Genomic DNA, 21,231 nt, shown 5'->3' with positions numbered 1-21,231 from the left:
TCAGTGGTGAATAAAATAGACACAAATCCCTGCCCACTTACAAAGACAATGATTGAAGAGCTACACTTACAACCATAGTCTTATGTGGACAATAGATGGAAAATTGGTCAACACGGCATCCCCAAATCGCAGAATGGAGCACATCCCTGGTGTGGCAGTCATGGAGGTGTCATTGGCATCTCCCTTAGAGACAGAAATAAGCTAGTATACACCTCCCAGGGAGAAAATAAACCTTCCTCCTCAGAAAAAGTAAGATGACAGTTAGGTTTTCATGGTTTCCATGTCATACTGTTTATTTGCATGTTTCTATATGGCCAGGTGACCTTCAACTGACACTGTCCCTTTCATGTAAGCACGTGCTGTAGATAATAGCCCTCGGAGTCACAAGCAAATATAAGTTTCTTATATGACTTCACCAACAGCCCTGTGATCAACAGTTTCCCCTGCCTCCTACTGCCTTCCCCTTTTGAACCCCTTAAATAAGACCCCCCCATGTGGCTTACCAAAATCCTGCTCTTTTTGTTTGACTTGATCATTCAGCCTAAAATATTCCATCCATGGAACTGAATAAAGACAAGTGATAATATTATTTTCTTAATTTTTAAAACAACAGCTATGATAGCAATTGTGCTAAGCACCTGGGAAAACGGGAACAAGATGTATAACAGCCTTTGGAAACTTTTTGATTCATAAGCTACAGATTTAAGTTTATTTTTGTAATTAACTATTCAACCATTTTATTTGTTAACTATTTTGAAAGATTAAGATATTTCATAAGTAATTTTGTAGTTCGAGGGAGTTGGTATCTAGCGCATTGTTTGTTTTCAGCACAGAATAGTGAGGAATCGTGTATGTTCGCTTCATGAAGGGAGTATGGCTAGTTTTCTCCTAGATCAAAAGGTGAACTTCTGAGTCGTTTGGAGAGGAACATTCACGTGACCAAACTAATAACTCTTTGCTATGACCAAGAGCGTTTGCTCTATTGATAACATGATTTCATCACATGGATAAAGCAACCATCCAATATAAAAAATGGAGCATGAGGCAGAAGCATAATAGGATAAGATTGGAGGTGCGAAAGGGTTAAAACGAGAGATCTAGCGTGAAATTTGCCCACATTGATTAAGCCCTGGCCTAACTCACTGAAAGCTTGTCAACCTCATGAATCTAAATTGACATGAAATACTAATTTGGATAAATTATCCTGGTGCCCTGATTAATTGCCCTATTTTCTTTTAATGGGAAATTTCATGTTGAGCTTTACTTTTGGGTGTGGGGGAATTATTACTGGGACATTTGAAAATATTTTATTGCATTCTTTTTTGGATTGTTTAATTTGGTTTGGTTTGTGAAAGTACCGGTTTAAGAAAAGGTTTATTTCTTCAGCAGGCAAGGTAGAGTAAGGACTTAAGTTCCTCTTTATATCCCATACTGGCCGCAGGAAGTTCCCCAAGCCAGGCCTTTTTAAATGCACACAGCAGGGCATCTATAGTTTCTCTTCTAGCACTAGCTCCTAAGGTATATATCCAATTGCAAAAGAACTGAAGAACATTCTCCCATCAAAAGACCTATAGTCCATCCTATTAGGGCTTGACCATTCCAGCCTAGATGTCAATCCTCTGGATGTCTAAATGTGCTAGGTTTTGCTATCTTCTGAGTGGCTTTAGTCTTACTCTTCAGTCTTGTAGCAGCTTAGTTGTTTACCTGGGAAGAACACTAAAGAACTGCTAGAAAGTAGTGTTTTACCTAAAACTGTGTTTGATCTTGATGTATTGATACTATATGGCTACATTAAAAAGAAAAATCAAAAAGAAAACAAAAACTGTCTGAAATCTAACATTAGAATAATTGTAAACATGAAGGTCTCCCCAGGGAGGGACAGGCACTTTCAAACATCACTGTTAGTCCCAGGACCTCCTATCATTCTCTTCAGGGCCAGCTTCACCTCTTGGTTCCGCAGAGTATAGATGAGAGGGTTGAGAAAAGGAGTGATGGCTGTGGGGAATAGGGCAGCTGCCCCATCCAGGGGGCTGTTGTTTTCAGGCCTCAGGTAGATGAAGGCACAGGGCACGTAGTACACGGTTACCACGGTTACATGGGCTCCACAGGTGGAAAAGGCCCGACGCCGCCCATCAGCTGTACGGATTCTCAGGATGGCCTGAATGATCTGTATGTAGGAGAGGAGGATCAGGGAGAAGCAACTGGCAACCACCAGTCCGATGTCCACAAAGGTCACCAGCTCGTTGACTGTTGTATCAGCACAGGCCAGCCTCAAAACTGCAGGGATGTCACAGAAGAAGTAATCTACCTGATTGGGCCCACAGTAGGGCAGACGGAAGGTTAGGATGGCATGGAGAGCCCCATGGATGGAGCCGGCCACCCAAGCTGCAGCCACAAGAATGGTGCATAGCTTCCCATTCATGAGCACTGGGTAGCGCAGGGGCCGGCATATTGCCAGGTACCTGTCATAGGCCATCAAGGTGTAGAGGAAGCACTGGGTGCTGCCCAGGAAATGATAGAAATACAACTGAGCCACACAGCCACCAAATGACATGGGTTTGACACCTAAAGTGAAGTTCATCATGAGACGAGGGACAATGACGGTGGAGATGCCCATGTCAATGATGGAGAGAATGCCAAGAAAAATGTACATGGGACGGTTATGGAGCCGTGTGTCTACCCAGACAGTGATTAGAATGAGCAGGTTCCCCAGCTGAGTCAGGATGTAGATCAGCAAAAAGAAAACAAAAAGAAATGTCCTTAGCCTGAGTGGGTAGGGAATTCCTGTCAGGATGAACTCAGTCAACAACGTACTGTTGACTCTTTCCATCCTCTAGAGAGATCCTACCTAGAGAATAGACAAAACAGGAATTAGCATGGTGGTGAGAGGAAGGTGAGGAGCAATCAGAGAAAGGGATTGTAAAAACTAGGAGAGGGGCAGGGACATTTCTCTCTTATGTGGAGAGATGACAAGTGGGGAGAAAATATGTTCTATGGCAGGAGCTGGCCCGTTTTGTAAGTAAAGTTTATTGGAATATAGTCATGCTCATTTACTTATATATTGTCTGTGGCTGCTTTGGTGCTATGATGGCAGAGTGGAGTCGTTACATTTGGCCTGCAAAGCCTAAAACAATTACTCTCTGGACCTTGACAGAAAATGTTTGCACCTAGAGTACTTTTGCCAAAGATTAAAGGTTTACTGGGAATGAAAAGTGGTGGAAAGGATATTTGTTTTGTTAAATGCTCTGCCAGTTCAGAAACTTCCAGAGGCCACTAGCTCATTTTTATCTCTGCCGGGGCATAATCTTATACAGAGTGGGGAGTATGCAGAAAGGAAATGAGAAAAATCTTTTCCCCTTTTTGTAGTAGAGAGAATGGAATAGAATTTTGATTAAATGATTAGTTACATGTAATAGTGCTTGATGCTGTATAAGTCTACTCTCCAAGTTCTTTGTAGAAAAGAATGCCCATGAGGCAGTAAGCATATAAGTAAAGTTGTGGTTGGTAATTATTGCTATGTATTTTGGTTTCTTTTTACATAATAATTTTGCCTTGGGACATGGTAAAGAAAGAGAGGAGAGGAAGCAAAGAGGGACAGCCATAGTGAGAAGTCAGGTGGCTGCTCTGGTCTGGCAGACATGGGATGCTGTAGTTTTCTGAGGTAGAAAAGGTCTGATGTTAAACTCTGCAGATTTAGAAATCTGATTTTATTTGGTAAGGTTTCCCCAGGGTAATCAGGCATTGGGAAATCAATTCACTCTATTCAAATACTTGAGAGAATGACTTGTAAACCAAACAACAATTTTGTTAATCTACAATGGGAGAGCTCACTCCCATGACTGAAATGGTGTGGGAGTGCCACAGTAAGTGCCCAGGGCAACCACTTACTATGTAATATAAAGGTCCCTGAAAATCAAATTAGGAATCAGGTGTATATTTCTGAATTTTGAATCAGGGCAAAAGGAATTTGATGGAGCTTCAACAGCTCTCAACTAATTTCACCTAGTGAATTACACAGTACCTTCATCTTTATACTTCAATCTTCCCTTCAGATATAATACCTTTTTCTCTGGACAGTAGTGGGGATACATGGACAAAGTTTTACTGTTATTATTTCCTTCCTGAGTCTATATCTGTTTTAGATTGCCTTTATTATTTCTAATGGCTTTCTTCTTTTCAGCACATTTCATAACTTTTTGGGATTCCTTAATACTTTTTTTCCTCATTTATTTTCCATACTGTCTTCTTATTTGCATTAGGGAACATTCTCTGTTTTCTGAATTATTCTTGTGGAACTATATATTCCCCCTGGAAATTTCCCATAGATAGGGAATTCCAATCCACACATATTGTGTTGATTCTTGTGTGTGTTTTAAATATATGTCAAAGATTTATTAACTCAGGAATGAGCAAACTATTTAGAACATAGAGTTACCAAGAGCATTTGAAGGAGAGAGTATTTATAGGCATTAAAAAAAAAAAACTGTTGGCATAAGGTTGCCAGGTTAGTCCAAAACTGGTTACAGTATAATGAAACCATAGCCTTTGGGGATATTTTTCCTATGAAAAAGAAATCTATCAAATTAGCATATTATCTCACAGAACCTGAACTTAAAATTTTTTAAATTTGTATTTTTATATTGAGGTATAATTTACATTAACATTATATTAGTTTCAGGTGTACAACGTAATGATTTGGTATGTGTATATGCTGACTCTTGTTATGTTCAACCCGAGACAGTGTATTTCCTAATCTTGCCCTTAGGTTTTAGAGCCATCATGGGAAGGCATGTAGCTCTGTGTGTAATTCTGTTCTATTAGGTGTGATTTCATTCCAGTCACAATTAAGTTTTCCTCTTTGTTTCTTTAACAAATTTTCTTCCTCATTTAGTTATAAAGATTCACAGGACAACTTTTTTTTTTAACCTCTGATTTGTCATGCCAGTATCATAGACCTCCAAGCATGAAACTTGGTATTCACTGGCTGAACATCCTCTACTTACTTCGAGTCACTGATATCCCAGATGTGGCTCTGAGATGTCTTAATTCATTTAAATAACAAAACTGGAGATAGAGGGGTCGGCCCGGTGGCTCAGGTGGTTAGAGCTCCATGCTCCTAACTCCAAAGGCTGCCGGTTCGATTCCCGCATGGACCAGTGGGCTCTCAACCACAAGGTTGCCAGTTCAATTCCTTGAACATGGCACCTTGAGTTGAGCTGCCGCTGAGCTCCCAGATGGCTCAGGTGGTTGGAGCGCTTCCTCTCAACCACAAGGTTGTCAGTTCGATTCCTCGACTCCCGCAAGGGATGGTGGGCTATGCCCCCTGCAACTAGAAAAAAACGGCAACTAGAAAACGGCAACTGGACCTGGAGCTGAGCTGTGCCCTCCACAACTAAGACTGAAAGAACAGCATTGAAGCTGAATGGCACCCTCCACAACTAAAATTAAAAGGACAACAACTTGACTTGGAAAAAAAGGCCTGGAAGTACACACTGTTCCCCAATAAAGTCCTGTTCCCCTTCCCCAATAAAATCTTTTAAAAAAAACACCAAAACAAAACACTGGAGATAGAGATAACTAGCTAGCTAGCTAACTAGATAGGAGAACATGGCACAAAGAGAAAGACACATGGCACTAATGAAATCTCAATGGACTAGGGTGATATGAACTCACAAAATAATGATGGTATTTTACATCTCTGTAGTGTTCTCATGATCCTTAAAGGAGTTAAATGACAGAGGCGTCCCATAGCCATGTAGTGCTAGAGTAAGGACTCCAACTAGGCTTTATGGTTTCCAGTTTAGTGCTTTCTCTACATTTTACTTACCATTACTTCCAACAAATAAGCCAAAATAATTTAGTAAATCATATTATTTCAGGTTGCTAACTCATTAGGAGTTTTAAAAGTTCATTAAATCATTAATCATTAGTGTCCTTGAGGCCATAGCTTTGTCTATGATCAAAATAACTATGTTAAGTGTTTGGTGGTTCATTCTGTCAAAAATTCTAAACTGGTGTTGTTGCCCCCTATTTCTAAATCTAAATGTAGTAGAATTAAATGCATGTTCTAAAATCAAACAAGAGTAAAATTTTCTTTACCATGAATCCATAAAGTAGCCCATCTTCTTTCATTGTCTGGAATTCTATCACATTGAGTATTTTTTAAAAAAATAGACCATTGCTGGGGGTTTAGCAATCTTTTCATTTTACAGAGAATTTGACTGTGAAGATATTGGTGCAATGTGTTTTTGAATTGTGATCTGATACCAAATATAAAAGGTCACGTAGTACAGTCATGTTTGAAAAACATGGGAATCATTAGTGGACCACAAAATGACTATAAATCAACAATGTTGATCATTAAAGAAATTGTTAGTGATTGATGATTTGCCCAGGGGATTAGGCACCTTTTCTAATGAGGCAAAGGGCACAGGCTTGACCTCACTTCAGCAGATGAGGTTTGCTTAATTCTGGTTCCTAATTACATGCCTAACTCTAGTCATCTATCTCTCAAATGGCCGTGAAGAAAATAAAAAAAAATAAATTATTTTTTGAAAATCAACTCAAAGCACTTTCTTTTAATTTATACAAAGCATCTCAAATATTTAGAAACTTATATAATCTATTGCTATTTTCTGAATTTTACAATGAGACAGGTAAAACTGAAAATAATCTAAAGAAGAGTAACATTGCAAAGAACATATACATAAATACAATGAGATCAGAAAAATTTGAGTTACTAAGTCCAAGAAATGAGACTACAAGTTTTCATTAAAATATAAAACCCTTATTAGCAATGAGTTTGAACTCATTGTGTTTAAAACATTTACTAACACAGAAATCAGATTACAGTTTTACTCACACCCATCCTTCAAACTGTGGGCAGAGAACTTGTCTTAACAGGTGGGAGAAGGGACCTGACAAAGACCAAAGAGCAAGGAGAAAAGTGGGAACAACCACAGAATTCCAGATGCTCTTACCTGCTTTGGTTGGTGTTGAGTCTAGACAGTGAATGGATCTCTGAAGAAGAGTAGTTTTGGAGAAAGATGTAGCCAGTGAAAGGCTTGGGGAGAGAGTGTTATCCTGATATAAAATAGCTAAATGGTAGTTTCATAATTAAACTTAGCAGAGCAATAATAAAAAAAAAATTCTGTGAGAACAGAAAGAAATATATTGCATAATTGAACAAGGAAAGATTGAGAGATAAAGTGACTGAGAGTGGAGAAACATTTTGCACAGTGTTTGGACCATCATTTATCTGTATCTGAAACTCACTCTGTGGTCATCTATAGTTGGGAATATCTTCCTCTCTTTTCAGCACCTCTCCACATCGGTGATCAAATCTTGTAGGTGATGTTTAACTCTGGAAAATGGGATCAGACAATGATAGGTGCTACTTGAGGAGGAGAGTACCACCTTCTCCTGGCGGTGTCAGTGTCCATAGAAAATCCTTTTGCAATCTGAGAGGAGAGATAAAAACATGTTTCTAGAAAGATTTCAATGATTTTGGATCTAATGGGATCAGCAGTAGTTATTGTGAAGAGATCATGGCAGAAGACCCAATTTGTCAGTTCTGGCTGGATCAAAATGAAGGCCCAAATTATTGAAACTTGATCTATTATTTACCTGCTTATTTATAGACATCCTCTTCCAGTTTCCTTACAAACTGAGGGAACAGTTGTGGCTCCCACTGAAGGTAACTGCTAAGGTTTGTCTCTCTTGTGTTCTGTTACTTCTTTTATTTTCCCCAGAGTCAATTACAGGGGGTGAGACCATTACCTTGGGGAATATTATAACAGCACTCTTGTGATAAGACAAGACCAATATTCATGGTTTTGTTTCCTGGGAAACTCCCTTATTTCTAACTTTTTAGAATTTTGTAGCATTAGGTAGGCAACGTCTGTGGGGCTTAACAGGGCTTATTGAGGCTTACATATCTATGATTTCTTTTATCTTCCAAAAACAAATTGGTGGGGGGGGGAAGGAAGGACAGCTAATGTGGTTGTCGTTGGTCAAAAGATGTTTTCTTATTGGCACTTTCACATTTTATGAAACTCATATTTCTTTGAATTTCTAAGGTGCTAGCTAACATAGATCTACATAGACTAAGAGAAACAGAATCTCAGGATTAGAGGGACATGAGAAGTCATCCAATCCAACTATCTACAATATTTTCAGCCATGCTCCCTAAGCAGTGATTTTTACTAGTATTTTTTAGTCCTGTTTCTTTGAATACTTTCAGATTGGTCTGATTTCTTTTCTGCTAGTCTGATCTTTGAAACTATCTGAACCCTTTTTCTAGACTTCCTTCAAAAGTCTGGTAATGGTCTACATCTTGAGATAATACCCTGAATGTGATCTGTTCCCCTTACCCCCAAACTTTAGTAATAATCTCTATAGCTCCAGTCACCTTGGTGTTGAAGTGTCTAGAGCAAAGGTTGGTAAACTTTCTGTAAAGTCAAATAAATATTGTTGGCCTTGAGGACCATACAGTTTCTATTGTAACTATTCAAGTGTGTCATTGTACATGAAAGCAGCCACAAGTAATACATTACAAATGGACATGGCCATATTATGGACATGGCTGTACAAACTTTATTTGTAGACACTGAAACTTGAATTTCATGCATCATAAAAACTTATTCTACTTTTTTTTCAACTATTCAAAAAATCGAAAAACCATTATTAGCTTGCATGTTATACAAAAAACAGGTAGAAGGCCAAATTTGGACCACAGGTGAATAGTGGTAATCAGGGGAAGAAAAAAACTTGTTTGTGACAAGTTTGTGAGAAGAGCTGGCCATGGTGTGTTTGGGTAGATGGAACCAGGAGAAAATGTTTGTCTTACCTTTTCACAGCCTTATCTTTCCTTGTATGAGTATTTTGCAGCTTCCACTATTTCAGGAAGCATGACTTCAGTTGCACTAGGTTTCAGAAAGGAAACTGTTGAATTTTATGGGTCCAGGTTTGTATATTGCAACGAGACTGTGTGTGAGGAGGTAGTTTGTGAAGTGGACTGCACAGGTACAGGTTCATAATTTCTTAAGTTGTTCATGATTTAATCTAGTTTCACGGATTCACCTGACACCTTTCTAGCCGTGTTTTACAAAAATCATTCCACAAGAGTAGTTATGTTTATTGATTAAAGTAGTAATGATATACACACACCTCTAAGAGTAGTTAGGTTTTACGGATTAAACATGCTTATGACCCCAAGATCTGACAGGCTTCATAGCATCTCATCTCCTCTGGCAATAATAATAAGGTCCCCAAGGTTAGGTGTTATACAAAAGACATATCGATTAGCTCTGATTTCTATCATTATTTTATTCATGTCACAAGTGGCAATTTTATTGCTTCTGATGAGAGAGATGCAGATAAAAAGATGGGCAGCTGTTGCTGTTGCACCTCCCCTATTGTTGCAAGCCCTTCCAGCCTCCAACTGTAGTGACTTCCAGGGGATTTAAAGGGCCTCTGTCTTTTTCTCTTCATTTTTTGCTTTACTTAGACATATAACTACACCTACCTGTTAAGATGGACTGGGAAATGTCCATTGTGGGGCAGCCATGTTCTAACTACAGCTCTCTGATGAGGGAGGAAGGAGAGAATTTATTTTGGTGGGCAGTTAGCCATCTCTACTACAGTGCCTACTAGTAGATATTAGGGAAAAGAGGGCTACAACATAAATATCAATAAAACATTCTTTCTGTTCTCCAGGGACTCTGATGTAAACTATAATACAGGCCAACCTATGATAAGTGCTATTACAAAATTCAAAGGGCTGTAGGAATACAGGGAGGAGGAGATAAGTTCTGATTGGGAGAATCAGAGAAAATTTCTTGTCGGAATAAGAATTTTTCCTGGGCCATGAAGGAAGCATAAAACATCAATTTACTAAAATGAAGAAGGAAAAAGAGTATTTCAGATTCAACAATGTCTTAAGTAAAGAAAATGTTAAAAAAGAAAAGGCAGGTAAATTAATGGGGTCTGGAGGGAAGAGGGAGGTGGAAATGTCTGGGGAGATGGGGTACATTGGGATCTGACTGTGGGGGATTTTGAATTCCAAGCTAAGAGGTCTGGCTTTATCTATATGCAATGGAGAGCCAGTGAAATTACAAGGAAAGAAATGACATATTGAGTTCTATGTTTTAGAAAGGAAACGCTGGTAATGCTATGGATGAGGATGGGGATTACAAGGGGATAATTTAGAAGTCAAAGAAATATTCCTGAGACAGAGTGAACAGAATCTGGGGAGAGAAAGGGGCTGGAAGGAAACACAGAGGATCCACACGGAGATTCACATCAAGTGCTTGGGGAGGACAGATTTGGCTTGACGTGAGCACAGTAATCCTGAATGCCCAGAGGTTTGGGAAATTAGGAGTGAAGCAAATCGATGAAGGGTGATGGGACAGCATTTTGCTGATTTTTCCCAAATTGGCCTGGAATAATCCCCCCTGCTTCCAGACAGAACATTTATTCCTCATATTCGACATTTATGTAGAATGTGCTTTCTCCTGAGAGATGGGTCATAAAAGTGTAAAACAGCTCTAGCCTATTTGCAAAGGTTAAATATAGCACTAGAGCTTCTTCCTAGTAGAATTACATTCAATTAAGCTTAAACCAACATCTATTTGTTGAATGTCTGCCACATGCAGTAATAGCTGAAAAGAGTGGTGGCGATGGTGGTGTAGGTAGTCCCTGAGCCCATAGTTACTTATTTTCATTCGCAGCCCCTAGACCTGCTGTTATTCTCTTCAGAGCAGACTTCACTTCTTGGTTCCTCAGTGTATAGATGAGGGGGTTCAGTAATGGAGTGACAACAGTGTAAAACACAGCCACTGCCCCATCCAGGGGACTCTTGGAGCCTGGTCTGAGATAGATGAAAATACAGGGGACATAGTAGACTGTGACCACAGTTAAGTGGGAACCACAGGTGGAGAATGCCCGGCGCCGCCCATCAGCTGTGCGTATCTTTAAGATGGCATGGACTATGTTGGCATAGGAGAGCAGAATTAACATGAAGCAACTGGCAGCCACTACCCCAATGTCCACAAAGGTCACCAGCTCATTGACAGTCGTGTCAGTACACGCCAGTCTCAATACTGCAGGGATGTCACAGAAAAAGTAATCCACCTGGTTGGGCCCACAGTAGGGCAGGCGGAAGGTCAGGGTGGCTTGGATAGACCCATGGATGGAGCCGGCCACCCAAACTCCAGCCACAAGAATGGTGCATATTTTCCCATTCATGAGCACCGGGTAGCGCAGGGGCTGGCATATTGCCAGGTACCTGTCATAGGCCATCAAGGTGTAGAGGAAACACTGAGTGCTGCCCAGGAAGTGAAAGAAATACAACTGAGCCACACAGCCACCAAATGGGATTGCCTTACTGGCTGGAGTGAAGTTTAGAATAATGCGAGGAACGATGACTGAGGAGAGCCACATGTCCAGGAATGAGAGCACGCCCAGAAGAATGTACATGGGGCGACCATGGAGCTTTGGGTCAGTCCACACAGTGAATAGAATGAGCAGGTTCCCCAGCTGAGTCAGGATGTAAATGATGAAGAAGACCAGGAAGAGGAGGGTCCTCAGATTTGGGGGGTGAGGTAAGCCCAGGAGAATGAAATCTGTCACCACAGTGTCCAGGGATGTGTTTTTGGTCTTTCCCATGTCTCTCTGTAGTCTGCTAAGACGAATGGTGAAGCCAGACAAGGGAAATACAACACAGGGAGGTGATGAGAGAAAGCTTTTATCTGCTGACCAGAGTCTAGGAGGTAAACAGAAGATTTCTATACTTTAAGTAGAAAGCATTTTCCATCAATCACCTAGGTTTGCTTGGCAAGACAAGTCCTTAGAGGCTGCTTACTTTCTAGGTGCCCTGAAATGCTCCTTCAATGGGAGACACTACATGTAAGTGTTGGAATCCAAGACACAGGGCATTTCTGAACAATAATGTTAGTTCAAATGATAGGTCTGTGCCCCAAAGGGGACCACAAAGAAGTAGATGCTGGTGTTATGGAACAGTATGAAACAATTAGTCATAATTACTGTTTCTATTGTTGGTCTCTGACTTATTTCCTCAAAATGTTTCCTCCCATGATCTACAAGAATCTTTGAGATCTGACCCTTATATATTTCTAGTTTTCTTTCTTTTTTTTTTTTTTTTTACCCTTTGGAGTACCATACCCTCCTTTTTTCTGGACCTCCTCCTTCTAAAGTACACTGATTCGCCTTAACATAGCCTCATTCCTCAGGATTCACTTTGGCTGTCACCTCCTTTGGTGAGAGTTCTCCCTTAGAAAACAATCTTCTGGGAGATAAGAGTTTATATTGTAAAAGACAATTGCAGTACAGTGTGATAAGAGCTATTTGCTGAAGTGCTCATTGGTTTCTTCTACTGGGTTAAAACATCCTTCAGAACAAAGATTTAGTCTATTTTGTACTTTTTATGTTTCTACAACACCTGTCCCAGTGCTTAGCAATAGTAAGTTAATTAATAAATATTTGGCTGACTGGCTGACTGAATGGATATTGCCATTTCCCATTAATCCTGCATTCTGTTAGCCTGTGTAATCACATTTCTCATGCTTTATGTCACACACACTTCAGCACCATGAGTCTATTCCCGGTGTAAACAAAGTCCAAGACATTACCCATGCTTTCTGTTTGCTCCAGAATGTTATTTACATTTATTGATTGACCTAAGTAGTTTAATGTTTTTGATGATTTGGATTATAATAGCATTGATTGTTATAGGATTTGACCTTTAGTATATTTTTATTTTAAAATCTATTTGCCTCCCAATAGATGAATTTCTTAAAAACTCTTTGAAGGTATTAGAGAGCTGAGTCAGATGTTATTTTAAAACTCCATTGGATGACTGGTTTGTTCTAAAAGAAATTTTCCCCAGAGGGGTAGTAGATGGGGGGTGGGGGGTTATAACTGTGTGAGGGATATAAATGATAAATGTTTAACGATTACATTGTTTTGTACACCTGAAAGTAATTTAAAAAATTGTTAATAAAAAAATAAGTAAACTAATTTTTCCTCATAATAGTGTTTTAGGTATTTTTCTTGTTGCTTAAACTAAAACATCTTATAATTCTTAGGAAGCAACAAAAAATTAAACTATAGTTAAACTAAACTTTAATAAGAGATTAATTATACAGAGATATTAACCTTGATAGATCTAACTACTGAAATACCACTAAAAATATCCTTGTATAAACACTAGTCTCAAACATATTTATTCTTTATTATTATTTAACCTTCAAGTAAGTTGACTAAGTGTGCTTATCACTAGGAAATAAAGGGTTAAGGATCCCATCTCTGAGTTCGCTCAGTAATGCTGAATTCGAGGCATCATTTATATTTATTATTTATACGAAACTTTTAAAGTTTGGAAATTAAGTCTTTGCTTCTATTGTAAATTGACCTGACTTTATTACCTCTCCCAAATTAGAGAAAAGAAAAGATAACTGTTTAAAATTCAAGTCAAAGAAAAAAGTTCCTAAATCTGGAGAAATACAAATTTAATTACAAATTAATATGCATAAAGTATTAATTCTGTGAGTAGAGGATGAGGTAAGGAAGAAGATGGAGAAAGAGACAGACTAAATACAAGTTTTGAAAAGATTACTGAAACTTTTAAAGTCTGGAAATGAAGTCTTTGCTTCTATTGTAAGTTGACCTGGCTTAAGGAATGCTTCCCTTCTTGGACTCACATGGACACAACAGCAAAATCTTGGAGGAGGCAGGTCTTTTTCAGGTAGAATAGCCCAACAGGTGGAGAAAGCGTACTTCAGGGCATCTCCTGCGCTTGTGGTGATGGGTGACTGGATCTCTGCTTTAGAATTCAATTAAAATCTTCCAGGGGTCAACACATTGACTATTTTAATAATTTATGAGACCACCTGCCTTGGAGATTCTTTATAGATTGTGACTTCTCTACTTAAGTGTCTTGAATTTTATATCACTTACGGTATCAACTAGATCTCCTTTGATTGAGCTTCGTTTTTAAAAAAGAAAAGAATCATCAAGAGATTTGTAGAAAACTATTTACCTCTTGGGAATTCTACCCTGAAACATTTCCCCATGAGAGCTACATCCCCCCGATCCTCATTATTTTTTGTTTTGACAGCAAGCAGGCATCATTTCTACACATTGAGAAAGTGAGCTGTGAAGAGCAGAATAATCTGTTTGCGTGACCTCTAATTTCTGAGATTCCTTCCTTTGAAGTGTTGAGGAATCACATATTTACCCACATTATTTCCAGAAATGCATTGAAAATGTACATAATTTTCAATAATTGAGCTAATCTTCCCTATATGTTTCCACCTCTTTGGATATTGATAGAAAAAAACAACAACCCTAAATTTAGGTGAGTTGAGTAAAATTTAGTCATCTTCACTTTAAAGTCTTCAATGATTCCATTGTTCCCATGAAGTGGAGAAAGAGGATGTTTTCAAACGGTTGGAGTGTTCCTTGGGTACTTGTATTCTTTTTTGGGGTGTGGCAAGTCTGGTAGAAAACTTGTGTCATGCAGGTGAGAATGGCCCCGTCTGAAATTGTGGGGTGACTTGTTTCCCCCAAATGCTTTTTTGGGGTAAGTTGTGTGCTGTGGTTCATTCGTACTGGCTTACAATAGCTTACTGTTAAATTTTCAGAAATTTTGTAAGCTCTTTTTTAAACTTGCAATTAAAATTAAATTTACAACTAAATATGCATTTTCAATCACATAAATTGCATTAAATATGATAATATTAAAAACTCATCACTTTCTAATTATTTTACTATGTTTTACTAGTATCTATAAAGTTATTCATATTTATCATATCTTTATGGTGGAAATACTATATAATGGTGTCCTGTCATTAACAACTGCGTATACAATGATTTCATGTTGGAGTTTGAAAATACTGTGGTGGGAGTATTTAAATGACGGAAATTGGCAAGCAATACAAATTAGGGCCTTTTTTTGGAAGGGAGGTTAGGGTGGGGAGTATTTTTAAACATTACCAGCATACCACTAGCTGGAATCCACAGTTCCTGTTCTTGGCCTCTGGTCTGGAAATCACTGCATGCAGTGGTGACTTTGCTTTGACTCCAGCCTTGTGCTGGTGCACTGTCATTCCCAATACCTCTCTGTGTTCACTGGCAAAACATGCAGGCAGGCATTTCTGGTAAAACATATAGGCATGGGTGGGCTTGAGCAGTTCTGGTATTTCCTGAGGTTATGAGTTCTGACAATTAGGTTCACGAACTCATCCTAGAAAAAGTGCTACATACCTCATTGCTGACTATCACAATGGTCACCTTCAAAGTATTCCCCTTGGGAAGCTATGCACTGATGCCAGTGCCTAGTCCACCCTTCAATTTTGGAACTCTTTCTGGAATGGCCATCAGAGCTGTCATCATATTACCTTTGATGTCCTGAATGTAATCAAAATGTCTTCCTTTCAATATTTCTTTTATCTTTGGGTAAAGTAAGAAGCCACTGGGGGCCAGATCAGGTGAGTAGGGAGGGTGTTCTAATACAGTTATTTGTTTACTGGCTAAAAACTTCCTCACAGACAGTGCTGTGTGAGCTGGTGCATTGCTGTGATGCAGGAGCCATGAATTGTTGGTGAAAAGTTCAGGTCGTTTTCCTCTAACTTTTTCACGCAACATTTTCAGCACTTCCAAATGGCAAACTTGGTTAACTGTTTGTCCAGTTGGTACAAATTCATAATGAATGATCCCTCTGATATCAAAAAAGTTTAGCAACATTGTTTTGATTTGGATTGATGTAACTTTTTTGGTTATGGAGAATTGGCTGACTTCCATTGTGCACTTTGATGCTTTGTTTCAGGGTCATATTGGTACACCCATGTTTCATCACCACTAATAACATGTCCCAAAACATTGTCTTGCCTCTCCAAAAGGTCTTGGCAAACTTCGACTCTCCTTTGCTTTTGTTCATTGGTGAGCTCCTTCGGGACCATTTTTGCACACACCTTTCTCATGCCAAGATTTTCAGTTAAGATTTTCCTAACTGTTTCTCTATCAATGTTTACTTGATCTGTTATGCTTCTCACAGTCAGCTGATGATTTTGATATGCAATTTGATGAATTTTTGCAATTTTTTTTTTTGTCAGTTCTGCTTGTTACTGGACGCCCTGACCTCTCTTCATCAGTGACACATTCTCTCCCTTCAGAAAAACGTTTAATCCATTTGTACACTGCTGTTTTCTTCATGGCATTAGCCCCATAAACTTGAACTTCTGATTTCACTTCCACTCCTGCCAAGTTTAACAAGAAATTTAATGTTTGTTCATTGCTCTAATTCAAGCTCAGAAATTCTCGCGATGGCACACAAAAACACGCAACAACAATAATGATCGCCACTTAGCAAGACATCGCCACACGTTGATATGAACACATCTGTGAGATGCTAATATACCAAGGCTGTGAAACCTTACCGAGCTCTTTGTACAGTGCTGCCAATGTAAGTGCACAGTGGCAAGTTCGCGAACTTAATTGTCAGACCCCATATGCCTGCTTCTACCTTTAACTTTAAGCTTGTTTACAATAATGTAGCAGAAAACTCTGAAAGTGAATTCTAGTACATCTGAACCATGGACTGCTAGAAGGAAAGATGAACTGCGCGCTCTCTCTTCTTTTTCTTCTCCTTTCCTTCCTTGTCCTAGTGATCCTGTAGCCCTAAGGGTGGAAGACAGAATTTGCTTTTGAAAAAAGCTCTTTATTCAAAGGTAAGATCCTTGGTGAGTACTTTTGTTTATGCAATAATAAGTTACACACTTATTCATTTATTCCTGGAAAGCTCTGAAATTTGTGAAGTAAAGGAAAATGCCTCAGCTTGAGATGTTGAGATTCCATTTAATTCTGTAAACTCTGTCCTCATTTTTGTATTTCTTGGAGGGATTATTTTTGATATTATTTAACTTTTTGGTGGATTTATCCACCAAAGTTGGAGCATTTTGGAGAATGCGGGGTCTGCAGATTTAAGGAGTAAAAGGAAGATTAAGGAGAACTCCTCTCTGTGGAACAGAAGAGTGAGGTTATGCAATGAGGCGGAGGGTGGGGTGGGAATGACAGGGCCTGTAGGTAATTTCCATAAAATCACTAAGGATGGATATAAAGAATAGTAAAATCTTGTACTGAGTTTAAACATTTTTCTTTTTCTGAATTGTAATTCTTGTGTGCTATCCCAAAGTCTTGTTGAACACTATAGCTTGTATATTCTGTGTAGACAGGGAAATGCAGAATTTCTTCCTCATAATGTGAATTCCTCTTTCTTTTAGTACATCTTAGTACATGTATTTATTTCTATGTATATTTTCCCTTTAGCTTTGGGTGTTTAAATTCTTCTATCAGATAATTTTGAATCATCCTTTTGGTATAAATAGAATAAGAGAGACTTGGTGGTAGGGACCAGGAAATAAAGGTAAAATGGGTGGATTTCATGCCACAAATGTTTTGCTGGGAACCTAATATGTGTTAGACATGCTTTCAATTATGAGGAGGGTAGAATCAGTGAATAAAAGATCCCTGCACTCATGCTGCATATATTTTAGTGAAGATAGAGAAAGAATAGACCTTTTAGAAAACATGCCTTTGAAAGTATAGGGGACATAAACTTGACCTTCAGAACTGGACTTCATTGTCTTTTAGAAGAAGAATGATGAAATGTATAAAAGCAATGCTGATGTCATATGTTTGTTATAAATTTTATAACATAAATTAGTCATGAGTCGAGTAAGGGCTATACAGCATTGGATGATTACAAGACTACAAGTCAAGTATCCAAAGAATCTCAATTTTTCAAATTACTCAAATGTATCTGGGTTCATAGTAGGACTCCAACACATAAAATCAGAAAGTTACTGAACATTTGAATAGAGGATCTAATACTGAAGCAAATGACATGTGTGTTATTAGTAAAAAATAAAAAATAAAAATTTAAGTACCTCATTGAAACAACGAAGGAGATAAAGTCTAAGAAACTTCTAGCAAAAAGTGAATGGAAGATAGAAGTGACTGTACAATATCAAATGTCTTAAATTTGAAGACATGTAAGTTATTGATATTCTCTTTACTCAGTATGTTATCCTTGTATTTAATTTAATGACTATGAGGAATATTCATAAAGACTTTTGTAGGCTCACTCTGACCTTGTTTTCAAACCTATTTTACCCTACAGTTTACGTCTCTAAAACCACATGTTTTTCAACCATAGAGATTTCAAAAAGAGCATCACCTCTCTTTGATACTTTCTATCTCTGCGAGTAGCATTTCTCTCTAGCTGACTAGGAACTTCTTTCATTTCCACCTGGAATAAGGTTGGGAGTTAGAAGTTGGAGCAAGCCATTACCTGAGGGTAGGAACCATGACATTTAGAATTACTGTGGGTCAAACTGGGGACTCAGTTCAGTTGTCACATTCAAAAAAGAGTAGCTACATATGGACTTGGGAGTCAGAAACTTCTAAATTCGAACCTGGCTCTACAGGGTGTTCAGATAAAATCTCACAGCATAAAATAAACATAGGTTGTCAGGATTTGGAGTGCATCTAATCCGATTATCTTTCATGATGTTTAGAGTGAAGCTTCCTGAACTCTTGTTGAGCATCTTTTGGCTTTGTTCCCTTGAGTGTTTGGAACTGAATCCAGCTTCAGTGTTCTTCATCTTGAGATTTTTAGGGCTCTCTGTATCCCTCTCTGTGTGCTAGATAGAACATCCTATTGTCCTGTTATTTTCTCATCCTTGTGGTATCTATGGCATTTCAAGAGCCACATTGATACTCAGATGTCTGGAGCATGCACTCATTGTGGCAGTTAACTTCTCATCAGTTCTATTTCCTGGGGAAAATAAACCAAAAGAATGTAGTAGAAGATGCTTTCATCAACAAGAGTGTACCCCATTTAAAGGATTAATTGTTCACTGTTACATATGTAGCTCAAGAAAAACTAAACATCTACAGGCTGTATATGTGTGTGTCATTACTCTGGAGGACAGGATTTGGGAGCGTTATATGACACTTTTCCTCCTTGCTCTCCTAATTGTTTCCTCCTTTGTCTCTTCTGGCTTAGGGATGGTAAACTGTTTGAGTGTCACTGAGCCCCAGGTTATTCAACTTTTCCTTGTGGTCCTCCTACTCCCATATCTTTGTAAACAGCCTCTATGCAAATAAATCCTCCTCAAATTATAATGTTTGGAGCGGGCCATCTATTTCTTTTTGGGAAATCAGTACCATCCAAATGCCTTAAGAGTTATTTGCATGTGTACTCGGGTGCTAGGCAGTGAAGGAAGTCAGTTGGAAGAAACATAAAGGCCAAGATCCTCATTAAGAAGAGTTTTAAAATTTGGAGCTTATAGTTTGACACTCTTATAAGAAAAGTCTTTAAGAGATTAGACAATATGAATTTGGATGGGAAGTGTATTCCACCTAGAGGGGAGAACTTGAGCAAAATAGTGGCGGGCAAGCATTGGGTGTACTCAAGGAATAGCAGTAAATCAATGAGGATGAGAGAGGAAAAGGAGGTTAGAGTTGTGTTGGGAGATAAGGTTTGTTGGGTCCAGATTTTTTTGGATTTTGAATTCCAGATTAAAGGGTCTGACTTTATTGAACATTCATTACAGAGTCCTACAGATTCTATGGTGCAGAAGGGTAATTTTTATTGTGGTATGGATGAGGAGGAAGAGGACAAAAGATTATTTAGGAATTAAGAGAGATATTCTAAAGGTGAAAGGGACAGAATTTGATGTCTTAGTACGTGGGAAGAGTGATGGACAGGAAGAAAACATAAATCATCCAATATTTTCAAGTTCAAGTGCTTGGAAATGTTAATGCCACACAAGCAAAGAAACAGAATTTATAGAAGACTAGGGTTTAGGGGCAAAGAGAATAAAAAAAGGGCTAGGGTAGCATTATGTCATTTGTTTCCTCTTTCACATTTTCTGGCATAATATACTTCTGAAGAGGTTGACACATTCTCATCCTATTTACCCTTTGATAATGCATTTTTTATACCACAAAGTAATCAGAGGTGGTGGAAGTAATGTATCCATTTATTTCTAAACAAATAATGTAAAACAATTTGAACCAATTTAAAAAGAGAAAAAAGATTATGAATCCAAAGAGATCAGAAATTTCTCATAAATAGAGTTAAATTCTGTTCAGTTTAAATCATTAACAGTTTATTAAACATTTGCCACATGCAGTAATAGCTGAAAGGAGTGGTGGCGATGGTGGTGTAGGTAGTCCCTGAGCCCATAGTTACTTATTTTCATTCGCAGCCCCTAGACCTGCTGTTATTCTCTTCAGAGCAGACTTCACTTCTTGGTTCCTCAGTGTATAGATGAGGGGGTTCAGTAATGGAGTGACAACAGTGTAAAACACAGCCACTGCCCCATCCAGGGGACTCTTGGAGCCTGGTCTGAGGTAGATGAAAATACAGGGGACATAGTAGACTGTGACCACAGTTAAGTGGGAACCACAGGTGGAGAATGCCCGGCGCCGCCCATCAGCTGTGCGTATCTTTAAGATGGCATGGACTATGTTGGCATAGGAGAGCAGAATTAACATGAAGCAAATGGCAGCCACTACCTCAATGTCCACAAAGGTCACCAGCTCATTGACAGTCGTGTCAGCACAGGCCAGTCTCAATACCACAGGGATGTCACAAATAAAGTAATCCACCTAGTTGGGTCCACAGTAGGGCAGGCAGAAGGTCAGGGTGGCTTGGATAGACCCATGGATGGAGCCAGCCACCCAAACTCCAGCCACAAGAATGGTGCATAACTTCCCATTCATGAGCACCGGGTAGCGCAGGGGCTGGCATATTGCCAGGTACCTGTCATAGGCCATCAAGGTGTAGAGGAAGCACTGGGTGCTGCCCAGGAAGTGAAAGAAATACAACTGAGCCACACAGCCACCAAATGGGATTGCCTTAGTAGCAGGAGTAAAATCCAATATTAGTCGAGGAACGATGACTGAGGAGAGCCACATGTCCAGGAATGAGAGCACGCCCAGAAGAATGTACATGGGGCGAACATGGAGCTTTGGGTCAGCCCACACAGTGAATAGAATGAGCAGGTTCCCCAGCTGAGTCAGGATGTAAATGATGAAGAAGACCAGGAAGAGGAGGGTCCTCAGATTTGGGGGGTGAGGTAAGCCCAGGAGAATGAAATCTGTCACCACAGTGTCCAGGGATGTGTTTTTGGTCTTTCCCAT

At 39.0% G+C, this 21,231-nt stretch overlaps 3 protein-coding genes across 3 annotated transcripts; all 3 read right to left on the bottom strand.

Annotated features, from left to right (window-relative positions):
• Positions 1-1,888: 1,888 nt before the first annotated feature.
• On the bottom strand, positions 1,889-2,830 carry OR10G3 (olfactory receptor family 10 subfamily G member 3; the record flags this gene model as incomplete). The annotated part of the gene is made up of 1 exon (XM_081050261.1): positions 1,889-2,830. The coding sequence occupies one exon, from the start codon at positions 2,828-2,830 to the stop codon at positions 1,889-1,891; it is 942 nt and encodes a 313-aa protein (XP_080906387.1).
• A 7,880-nt stretch (positions 2,831-10,710) lies between these two features.
• On the bottom strand, positions 10,711-11,667 carry LOC308498387 (olfactory receptor 10G2; the record flags this gene model as incomplete). Its single annotated transcript, XM_081050253.1, has 1 exon — positions 10,711-11,667. The coding sequence occupies one exon, from the start codon at positions 11,665-11,667 to the stop codon at positions 10,711-10,713; it is 957 nt and encodes a 318-aa protein (XP_080906379.1).
• Positions 11,668-20,274: 8,607 nt separating this feature from the next.
• LOC308498388 (olfactory receptor 10G2-like) lies at positions 20,275-21,231 on the bottom strand (the record flags this gene model as incomplete). The annotated part of the gene is given in 2 exon segments (XM_081050254.1): positions 20,275-20,697; positions 20,701-21,231. Coding segments are annotated over 2 exon segments (954 nt in total).

The sequence above is a fragment of the Rhinolophus hipposideros genome (genome assembly GCF_964194185.1).
Source record: "Rhinolophus hipposideros genome assembly, chromosome: 5".
NCBI classification, from domain to species: Eukaryota; Metazoa; Chordata; class Mammalia; order Chiroptera; family Rhinolophidae; genus Rhinolophus; species Rhinolophus hipposideros.
The sequence above is the reverse complement of the archived record's forward strand: the minus strand, read 5'-3'. Positions and strand labels throughout refer to the sequence as shown.